The following is an 11,979-nucleotide window of genomic DNA, read 5'->3' on the forward strand; positions in this document are numbered from 1 at the left end:
ACCTTGCTATGTAATTTAAGGGTAATTGGTATATAATTTAGGGGTAATTTAAGGGTAAGCCACATGGCAACTGATTAGGAGTTAAAGAATGGGTCATTGAAACAAACATTCAAAATCACCAACTACTTCGGCGGGAAACCAAAAGCAACAAGCATACAGATACATGTAGCACTTATTGTACTGTTTGAAGTAATTATCAATTTCAACATGAGATAGGAAAAATGTGAATGGAGCGGAAATATCATCAATTCAAATTAAAGAGTACAACAAATTCGAATAATACTAATCTTACATGTTATTCCTTCCAGTCAGTCCAACGGTCGGCGTTCCCTCCATTTCGTGCACTTTTCCTGGTTTGGAGGATGACTTTGGTTCCAGCTACCTTTATCCTGGTCGATAGGTCATTGTTTTTCCTGATGTTGTATGCCATTGCTGCCAGTCTCCCTCTCTCGCGCTTCATCTTCGGGGGAAGATCAGTACGTATGGAGACTCGACTGAAGGGATTCGGGGCTGGAGACGCGTCACTTCCAGGAGGAGGGGGTTGCTGGCCTTGGTCACGGCGTTGGCGGGGGCGATGCTCGTAGGCGTTCAAGAGCCGGTCTCTATCCGTCATGCGTGCGAATCTTATGATGAGTGCCGGTGGCTGGCGTCCAGAGTCTTGGCGTCCAGAGTCTTGGGGTCCACGATTAGCTGGTGGCAAGCGATGAGCATTGATGATGGGTATCGACGAGGCCTCCGTTGTGGAGATGTTCAGGAAGTTGGTAAGTACTTCAGTGACAACTTCATGAATGTTTTCGTTGTGTTTAGGTGGTACGCCATAGACAAGGAGATTTTGTTTTCTGTCATGTATTTCGCTCAAGGTAAGTTTTTCATTTAATTCCTCGATTTTGTTGTCGATGTAGATACGCAGCTGAGGAAGGGTATCCCTCTCCACTGTGCACAGCCGATCAGAAGCATCAGTTAGACCCGTTTCCAGGTCAGAAACCGTCTTTTTCGTGCTTGCAAGGTCGTTCTTGAGCGAAGCTATTTCGTTCACTACAGAGTCGAGTTTTGTGTTTACCTGACTCGTGAAGGAGCGAAACATGTCCTTAATATCCCTCATGAATGAAAGAAGTTCAGGAGGCGCGGCAGCTGTAGCGACCGGCTGGTCGCTGGACTCGAGCAGAGACACATTGCTAGCCGTAGAAGTAGTTGAAGTGTTGGCGGGCGAGGCTCCGCCCATGGTGCTGCTCGTGGCGCCACCAATAGATCCGCTGGTCTGCATAGCTTCATGTGTGCTTGAATTTCTAGCTGCACAACCACTGAGATTTGACGGTTCCTTTCTCGTATTAGATGACGGTTGTTTAGGTTTTCCACTTGTCTGAGAGCGGAAATTATATTCCCTTCTCCTTACATCCATAATGTGGAGAAATATGATCCAAATATCGCGTATTTCCTCCAAAATTCGGAATATGAGTGGGAGCTCTCTACAAAAGCGTTGCTGCTACGCCGACATCACGTGGATCACGTGATTTCAATTTCAAATGATTCGTGAATTGCATAATACGCGATATTGTATGCAGCATTCTAATCGAATATCTTTTTCAGAACACTGCATCATTCCAGTGGTTGCCAATGGAAACACCTCATCTGCATACGGCACGTCAAAGTCTGAAGGGCAATGCATGAAAGTGACGTGTGATGAGGGGTACAGTCTGACTGGTCCTCGTGACGTCACATGTAATGACGGAAACTGGGAGCCGTTCATCGGTCAATGTTTGAGTGAGTGGGCCTTTAAGGGGATGGTATTGTATCGGTTGAGGTGAAAAATCGCCGTTAACTTTTTGCGATATGCTTAGGAACCACTTAAAAAGTAAAAAAAAAAAAAAAAAAAAAACTACACATAATTCTAAGAGGAATTCAAAGTTCATTTGATAAAAATCGATTTTGAAACCAGGACGAGTTTAACTCCAGTACAAAGTTATAATGCGATCACGTTCTGCTTGATTTCTGTCGGTTGATGACGCTGATTCCATGCACCTGGTATCTCTACCATGAGATAGCGTATAATCATGGACTTTGATTTCGACGAACACTGTTTGTTTGCCCAATGTGATTCTGGTGAATTATGAATCATAACAAACTATATTGAAGCTGTTTATGCTAGCCCCATATAATTTAGTTTGTCTGACATCACTTTATAATAGATGAGTTCCCCTTCGGATAAAATTCGGCATGTTATAAATACCAATAGATACCATCATGACCATGGGACATCAGTTTCCTTTCTTTTTTTTTTTGGGGGGGGGGGGGGGGCTAAGATAATCTTGTGGTCGTACCAACTGGGTAATATACAATTATGATGGCTGAGAACCTACTACGCATCTATAAAACAGGGCCCACAAAGATAATGAAAGTTAAAACACCAACAAATTCTAAACCAAGAGAAATGCAACTAAAAAACATAGCAAAGTATAAAAAATGCAAAAACTTTGAAACAAAATCAGCATGGCATGATAAAAATTATTACCACTTAGTAAGCGATATGCGAATGTTGAATCTCTAGGGGAAAACTAACTCTTTACGGCTTAAACGCATCTGCATGGTAAGCACAACAAAATGATGCCCACACCTTTCCCATTGTTTCTGTGGCTGAAGGAGATTTTCTGGTTGAAGCCGGATACGTAAATCGTTAAATGAATGATATTCAAATGTAGTTTTTAAAGATGCACAGATTATGTTGCATGCAACCTCTGTTTTTATGTACGGCAGGTCATTGCCCCCATCCGACGGTGCCCAACTCGAATTTCGCCGAAGCCCATACTAACCGGACCGTGCCACATGGAGAGTACGTGGTGGTTGAATGTGACTTCGGTTACTCCCCAGGTTCGGTCACCAATTTACCCGTGCCTTTAACATGTGATGACGGCTCTTGGGACTCCACAGTGACTTGCACAGGTACGAATATTTTTTTGAGTCTTCTAACAAGGCCTCTCGTCTTTGAGGTTTCGGACGGACACTGCGGCGCGACTTCAGAAACAAGGACTGGAACGCGCAAACGATTGAATACACAGACCAAAGAGCCTAAACGTGCGCTTCTATACCTGCTAAAGCATCCAGCCTGCTCGAGCGTTCACACTACTGAACTGAACAGTCCAGAGATTCACTCTAGCCATGCCATTGTACTGATTTATTCTTATTTTTCAGCTTAATAATATGTCCATAGCAGGCAGAAGGGAATAAATTGTTAAACATCGAAATACACTACTGTGAAGTCAAGGGCTTCAATTCAATTCAATTCAATTTATTTATTTTCATTCTTCTTTTTCCAACAAAACACAACACAAGATAAATATGGAATTAAACACAAACATAAACACAAACATTTGCCTTTGCAATAGATAAATGATACCGATAAACATAAGAGCGCATACTGGCAAAAAAATAATACAAAGTCATGCTTCAGTTGAAAAAAAAAATTGAGAGGTAACAAAGCTTGTATATTGTGAACCACTCATAAAATGGCTCGATGGTATGCGTTCTCGAATATCTCCGCAGTCATGTCGTGTGCAAAATGTATTATGCAACACACTCTCATACCTACGGTATTGTAATTTTCAGAACCACAGGTAATCATCCGATGTCCTAAATGTCGCACAGAGTGGCATGTGGGGTAAGGCAATTGCAATTGGAGTAGTCTGGAGTTTGATTTTATGCATGTGATGTACAATTGCTTCCTTTTCGATTTTGTAATACTTTATTATTGCATTTGAAAAGGATGGTGTTGTTTTCCCCTACGGACCCTTTAATTGTTGATCAAGTTAAATTGTTTTTGTTTGCTCTTTGTTTGTTTTGTTTTCAATCACAACTATTCAAGAATCCGAAGAGTGCTTTCCGGCGCCCGAAGTACTCGGGGGTGGTACTCCTAGTTTCTCACCGGATGCAACCTGCTACCCACTCTTCGCTAAAGTGGATATCGGCTGCAGTGGGGTGCTGTTCGGCTCGTCGAGTGCTTTCTACTACGGTTCGACGTGGTCTTACGGCAGGATCTCATCCTCGCCTACGTGTGAAGGTGGCGTATAAGATCTCTTTGACTCCACACTCTTAAAACTTCCGGGTCAGAACTGACCCGGAAAGGGTCCGTTGGGGTTACAGAAATTACAAGGAATGGGGTCAGATATTACCCCATTCACAGTCATGAATTGGGTCAGGGTGACCCCATTCCGGGTCTTCACGACCAAATTCCAAGTCATGTTTGACCCGGAACGGGGTGTGACCCCCAACGGACCCAGTTCCGGGTCAGTTCTGACCCGGATTTTTTAGAGTGCAGACAAAAGCCAACATTTATACACTCCTTGTGAAATCAGTGTCACTCACATGCTGCAGAAAGATTTCCTAACACTCTTAAAAATAAATCAACATTACTTTCGGATTTGCCACTCTGTGTCTATCGAATGCGTTAGCTTTGCAGAAGGTTTTTGTACAGTTTTTCATCTTATACTCCAGTTGCCGATGATAACCAATTCTGGCACACATCGTGGTTGTAAAAATTTACGTTAATTAGTGTGTAGTTCACTCCGCGTCACACTAGCTAGTCAAACACTGGTTTGTCAGTTGTCATCAGTGGTATATACCAAACATTTTTGCTCCAGTGAAGATTTGTGTGTGTGTCTGTGTGTATGTGTGTGTCCTTGCTTTCTTCTAATAATCTGAGAACGTCATCAGAATTCAACAGTTTCTTTACGTTCATTGAAATTTAGAGCATCAGCTACAACGTCTCGGGTTTTTTCCGTCTTTTTCATGATTTCTTTTTGTTAGGTTTGTATAACTATACCAGTTCCACAGGAGATATAGACTATTTCACAGTGCGCGTTAAAACATGTATATCTCCCTGTGTTTGTTGTATAACATTGATTATTTACTGATTAACATACACTGCAAATTACGTCAAAAAAGAAAATGTGCACAAAGAGAATAATCAAGCATTGATATGCTCTTTTTCATATCATCAAAGTAATCATTATCATCCTTCATCTACCTCTTGGTGCTGCAATAAAAGAGTCCAGCTGCAATATACCAACTCCTCCTGAACATGGATCCGAAGAATATCCGGGCGATCAGTACACTTTGTACGACGTGGCGTCCTTCGTTTGTGACGACGGCTACAGTTTGATCGGATCCAGGGAAGTGATGTGTACCGGTACTAGCCAGTGGGAACCAGATATTCCTTCATGTGCAGGTGATTTCATATGACGCGGATTTTGAAAACAAAAAACAAAAAACAAAAAAGTAAACCAAAAGCAACCTAAAACACAGAATATACTGGAAACTCGCAACAGATCTATTCAAATCTAAGTGCAGTCCTAAAACCATTTAAACTGAAACATTTTCAAGTTCCATTGGAATTGAAGTAGGCCCTATAACAAAGATGAATCATAACTGTAAAATCTTAAACCTCTTTGAAATCCAAAAGAGGCAACTATGCTTTAAAAGATTCCAAGATGAGTTTGAGTTAATTCAGTTTACGTATGCCGTCTCCGAGGAGACGCACGCCAGCGAAGTTATTCACAAAGAGAAGTTACTTTGAAATGCATTCATAAAAATTATAACCATTATACATGACATTGAAATGTATGATCATGTTTACGCATTTTCTTCTCCTTCTAACGTCATCCCCATCAGAATTGTAGGCCTATGTTTATAATCCTTCGTAACCAATGTTTTCTTGTTTTGAGAAGCATGAGAAACAGATTGAAATTCAAATGAAAATTGAAATAGAAATCGTTGACGTAATATTATCATCTATAGGCCTCTTTAGGCTGGCCGTCGTCATTCGGACGTGTACGATCTTTTGAATGCAGAAATGCGGAATGGTGAAACTCACACCAAACTATCAAAACTTAGTGGACTAATGCCTTATATCCATATAACCCCCTCCCCCTCCCTCGCCTCCCGACAGAAAACTGCATCGTTCCCTCTGTTGTCAATGGTAACTGCAATTTTACGCCCGGCACGTCGCTTCGCTCTGGTCAAACCATCAGTATTTCGTGTGCAGACGACTTTACTCTCACCGGGCCGGATTCAGCAACGTGTCGTAATGGAGTTTGGGAACCAATCATTGGCGAATGTCTCAGTGAGTAGATGCATTGGTGTTCAAAAAAATAAATTACAGGAAGGAAATTCTGGAAAAGAAAAACCATACTGTTATGAAGAAACAAATGGGAAAAGGCAAATATAAAGAATTAAGTAATTTCTTCAATTTACCGTGCCTCATTTGCTTCTCTCTTATTGACGCTTAGCTATAATGAGCACGTAACGAAACGCTCACAATAGGTCATCTATCTATCTATAATTATTGTCTTGATAGGGGATTGCCCCGCACCAACAATCGCCAATTCGAACCACGAAGAGGACCTGGGCTCCATCGCACACGGGGATTACGTGATCGTGGAATGTGACGACGGGTATACTTCCGGGTCAGACTTCCCGACTCCTGTGACCTGTTATCACGGACAGTGGAATTTTGAAGTCACATGTCACGGTAACACCACAACAGCAATTACACAACAAGAAAGCCGCGATAAGATCTGAATAAGTCGGCAAAATAAGAATAATAATCTGTTAGATTATGAAATTGGTACATGGATTCATCGCAAAATCGCCCCATGTTTATAAACGAACAGCAATGATATTCTTTCCAAAAATGTGTTTGAATCCTTGCTAATTTCCTGTTTTATTTCAGTTAATGTAACAATTTGTATAAGAAAGTCAAATTATTGATAAAATCTTTAGTAGTTTAGAGAATTTAAGTTCATATCTGGAGGAAGAAACATTGTATATGTGATACTTTGTTGCAATGTTTGAATAGTGAACGTTGGGTTTAAGTCTCTTGTGCTGATCAATGCTGGTAGTGCAATTTGTGCACTGGTGACGTCACATCAGTAGCATTATTGATCGAACAATAGTGGTGTTCCATACCATCATTTCTTTTTTTTTAAGGCGGCTGTAGAATATTACTTTGCAATTGAAAAAATCATCCCAGAGCGAGTTAACTCCATTTTTGTCGATTTGAGATACTTGCGATTAAATCTGATAAAAACAGGAAATTGTAAGAAAATTGGGATATCTTTAAGCAAAAATTCAAGAATATGCCTTGTCATGCAGCAATTGAGGTATCACTGAAGATTTTTTTTTTTCTCAATTTGATGGGTCGACTTACTTTAAAATGTTTAGAAATGACGCTCAGCCATATTTGCAATAAAACTTTTTTATTGGTTGATACTGATCAAATTTTAAGTAACGGAATAACAACAACAAAACATTGAATTTTGTCTTTGAAATCATTTAAGCTTACAATACTTTGAAAACATACAGGGTGCTTAACTTGTTTTGTTTTCTTCCGCAGAGGAGATTGGCAGTGGGTCGATAGCGATATATATCGTTGCGGTGTTAGTGTCCGTGCTCACTATTGTGAATGTCCTGCTGGTATCCTACTGTGTGGCCGTGAAGAAGAGAAAGCTGCAGTAAGTTGTTTTTTTTTTTCTGGATAATTCTAACAATGAAATTACGGCACCACAAACTAAAGCTTCGTGTGTTAATAGGTAATTTAGTGCCATCCCACTCTATACAACAAAACAAAACAAAACAAAATAGCTTATATAGCATAGCATGACATAGCAAAACATTACTTAACATGGCATAACATATTACATAAGATGAGAAAGACAAGCACAACACCAAGTGCTAATAATAAACATACCATTACATAACAAACCATAACATAAGACGATGCTGCATAACAGAACAGCTCTGTGCAAACTCAAAAAATAAGAAAAAGAAAAAGAAAAGATGTTCACATCGCTAATACAATCTCTCTTCGTTGCATACATAAGATAATCATGTTCGTATTATGAGCATGTGAGATGTCATGATGTGTTTGTGTGTAGTGGATAATATGCGATATGGGTCTGGGTGGGGTAGCAGGATGAATGGCATTGCCTAACTATGCGCACCTCGTGACCCGAATCTCTCAATTGAAGACCTGAATATAAGAACGACCCAAGTCCAATTTTTGGCCAAATTCAGTTTGACATGGGAAATTGTAGCTTATGCATGGACTCATCTTGTGTATAATAAATGATAAATCCTAATTATCCCCGGAAGTGCCTGAAATGAATGAGTCAAATCTTACATGTAAGAATGACCCCAAGTCCAGGACTTGGGTCATTTTTACATTCATATTATAGCGCCCTCTCTCATCGCTTCTCTCATCTCATATATACAGGGTGGCCCAGAAAGAACGGAACGCCTAAGATCTTTAATTTCAGCAATACCGTTGCAAATGTGTCATTATTTTGCATACTATTGGAAAGGTCATTCTTTTTCCAAGAGAATGACACCAAGCTCTTTAATTTCAGTTAATGCGTTACGATTTCAGGACCATTTTTATCAACCCTTGCAATTTTCAAAATGTGATCATTTTGCACTCTCAGAGACATCGAGATCAGCGAGAATTCGGCTTGCCATAGAAGCAGTAACGTTTACAATGTGTGGAATGTGGCTGTCATTGTCCGTTACCATTGTGAATGAGGGACCTTACGACAATAACACTGTCCGCCCCACATTCCGCCCCACATTCCGCACATTGCGAACGCTACTGGTTCTACGGTAAGCCGAATTTTCACTGGTTTCTGTATCTCTGAGAGTGCAAAATGATCACATTTTGAAAATTGCAAGGGCTGACAAAAATGGGGCTAAAATCATAACGCATTAACTGAAATTAAAGAGTTTGGTGTCATTCTATTGGAAAAAAAAATGGCCTTTCAAATAGTATGCAACATGATGACATATTTGCAACGATATTGCTGAAATTAAAGATCTTATGAGTTCCGTTCTTTTTGGGTCACCCTGTATAGCAGCCTATCCTGTATATGATTCAGAGAACGACCCAAGTCCATCACAGAAAATGGCCTGTCCACAATTAATCTAAATGTTAATTGTCATAATAATATATATTCTAATTTGTATAGTTGCCTTCCCATCACAGTTAAATATAATATCATTGGACAAATAAAAATAATATGAAGTTTTCTAAAGTTTACTCGAAATGGCCTTCCATGGACTTGGGTCGTTCTTATATTCAGATACTCAATTATTTCGTCATTCATTAACTTCTCATTTTATCACTGACGTATTTCGTCATTCCCAAGGGCATCATCCTCTGGAACGCATCTTCCTCCTTCCTCGCCTTATGAGGACGACACAGCATCTTCGGCTCCAATGAACGAGGAGGGCGCCTCTTCCGGTTACAGTGATCTCACCCTATCGGATATGAGTCAGTCAGAGTATACTTCTTTACAGGAACTGGATAAAACTCACCAAGGTCCTTACGACAATGTGGGCATTGACAAAGAGTACTTGGAACTAGATGTCCATCACGATTACGAGACCATTGAGGCTACTTTTCCTAAAACGACTTTTTGATAAAATACGAGCCATTAAGCCGTTACTGGCTACAGACGCCAGGACAGTTATTGGTCGATACACTGGATTGATCATGGTAACATTATCTTAAAGATAATTGTGCGCATGCTTCAAGTATAGTCTTTTTATAAGGATGTATACAAGAGTTTTCTTATTTAAGCAGTGGAACGATAAAAAACAAGAAAGAAAAATAAAACGTAAAGCGAACGTCATGTGCTTTCATTTTTATCTACCTTACTGATTGAACTCATGACTTCACTCCAGTGGCCCGTTGCATAAAACTTACCGTTGAAATTCAATGGTAACCACCGTCAAAATTAGGCGTCACAGCCAATCAGCATCAAGGATTATAAGCTTTACCGCTAATTTGAAGACTTACCGCTAGAAAGGAGCGGTAAGTCCAGCGGTAAGGGTTTCATGCAGCAGGGCACAGAAGGCAAGGGAATTACATTACCGTTATCACAACTATATTTGTAACAAGTAGAAGAAATGTGCACATTTCAGAAGAAAAGTAATTCTGTGGAATTCTCTTTATATTTTTGTTATATCTTTGAACTATCGTGATAACTCGTACTGCTGTTTTATTCCCGTCTAGCGATGGTGGCAAGAATATTTATGCAAAGTATCAAAAAATTATAGCATTAGAACGGTCCTTCAGAATTGCCTCAAACTTCATCGGTTATTCCCCTCCCCCAACACCAGTCATACAACTCAATGTCCAAAAAAGTTACCGGTAAGCTGTCCCTGTAGTCGTTCAACTTCGTGCTGATTAACTGCTGTATGTAACCAAAAATGGAATCATGTACTGTATGTATGCATGATGGAATATCGATACACAAGGAATAATGCATACGCATATACGCGCATATATACACATCTCTCTCTCTCTCCTCTCTATCTCCCTCTTTGACTTATAAGCATAGTTGTGTGTGTGTGTGTGTGTGTGTGTGTGTGTGTGTGTGTGTGTGTAAAAGATGAGAAATCGTTATATCTAACTAATATCCTCTATATGTGTAAGCCTTCATGGATTTCCAGGCAAATATATACTTATGCTTTTCTCTTTGCCTTTGTTCAAGCAAGTATAGAACCGTCCAATTATTTCAAAGTTCTGTTCCAACACAAGTCATACTCATATTCACGCACTGTTTCTCTTGTCAAGTGCTTGTATTGGTACCTGTCCTCCATTTTTTGCTCGATATCTATTCTTGCTTAATATTTCTTTGACCGCCAATAAATCCATTTTTAAAAATCAATTTACTTAGAACAACCCACATTGATTATTCTTTTTTTTTTCACGTTCATTAACTATATAATGAATATCAATTTTCAATATGTATTCAATATTTTATCCATCAATTTTATTTCCATCTAAGAAGAAAAAGAAAGCATGATTCAAAGCGATACAAATTGTCAATTTGACCGACGTTGTTGACTTTCATTCATCTGATAATACAGTTCGTCGAATACAATATGAAGTAATAATTATGCACGAATGATATTATACACTGTATAAAAAAAAGAGACAACGCACACTTTGTCATGGTAAGAAATAAGTAAGTAATCATAACGACGAAAATTAGTGTTCCACTAAAAAGTCAAGCTTGCAGGACGTCTAAACACCGGAATAAAACAGCGACAGCACCAATTTATCTATAAAATTCATATATATACCATTGTACATTTGCTCATTGATATATGATGCTGATAAACAATACTTACTGCGTGATTTTAGAATGCATACATATAAAATATATCATAATATAGAAAAATTTAGCACAGACACTATTTTGCCGCGCATGCCAGGAAAATGTAACCAAAAGAGAAGATATACACGCGGCCACATGAAACAATAGATTCTAGTAAAGTGTGGGACTCACACTTTATTACGATCGCTTCGTTTTACTTTGTTTTTGGATGTTTCAGTCATTCCAAGCCTGATTTTCATCAAATAAACTTTGAATTCCTCTTAAAATGGTATGCTCTGTACTATTTCGTAAGTGCTTTTTTGGTATCTCTCAAAAAGTTAAAAGCCCAATTCCCATCTCCACCAATACTGTACCATCCCTTTAAACTAGACGGACATGAACAGATTTTTGTGTTTACATTTTATTGTGTTTATGGTCCTAAATACGAAACAACACTTCTAAGGTTCGCTTACATCTGGCAGAATGTCGAAGAACGGTTGGGACAGACAATTTCTACATTAAGATTGCAAACCAAAATAAACAAAAAACCAAATGGGGACGCTGTGGCACAGTGGATAAGACTCCCGACTCCCGATCGGAGGACCCGAGTTCAAATCCAGCCCAGTGCTTACGGCGTCCTTGGACAAGATGTTTTTACCCACCATGTCCCAGGTGTAGAAATGGGTACCTGGCAACGCTAGGGTAATGATAATGGCAGGCCCTCTGGTAGAACAGTGGCAACACTGGAGAGGCTACCTTGGGTAAATAAGACCTTATTATCATCATTACAATGTATTTAATCATAAATCATCATTACAATCTATTTAATTAT

The 11,979-nt window shown here is 39.5% G+C and overlaps 1 protein-coding gene across 1 annotated transcript; it reads left to right on the plus strand.

The window, feature by feature from the left end:
- The first annotated feature begins 1,664 nt into the window (after positions 1 to 1,664).
- On the plus strand, positions 1,665 to 9,462 carry LOC140227880 (C4b-binding protein alpha chain-like). Its single transcript, XM_072308266.1, has 8 exons — positions 1,665 to 1,761; positions 2,752 to 2,937; positions 3,857 to 4,051; positions 5,039 to 5,218; positions 5,939 to 6,112; positions 6,347 to 6,520; positions 7,385 to 7,502; positions 9,189 to 9,462. Exons 1-8 carry the CDS (start codon positions 1,665 to 1,667, stop codon positions 9,460 to 9,462), a joined length of 1,398 nt encoding a protein of 465 aa, XP_072164367.1.
- The last annotated feature ends 2,517 nt before the right edge of the window (positions 9,463 to 11,979 follow it).

This window comes from Diadema setosum, chromosome 4 (genome assembly GCF_964275005.1).
Source record: "Diadema setosum chromosome 4, eeDiaSeto1, whole genome shotgun sequence".
Classification (NCBI taxonomy): Eukaryota; Metazoa; Echinodermata; class Echinoidea; order Diadematoida; family Diadematidae; genus Diadema; species Diadema setosum.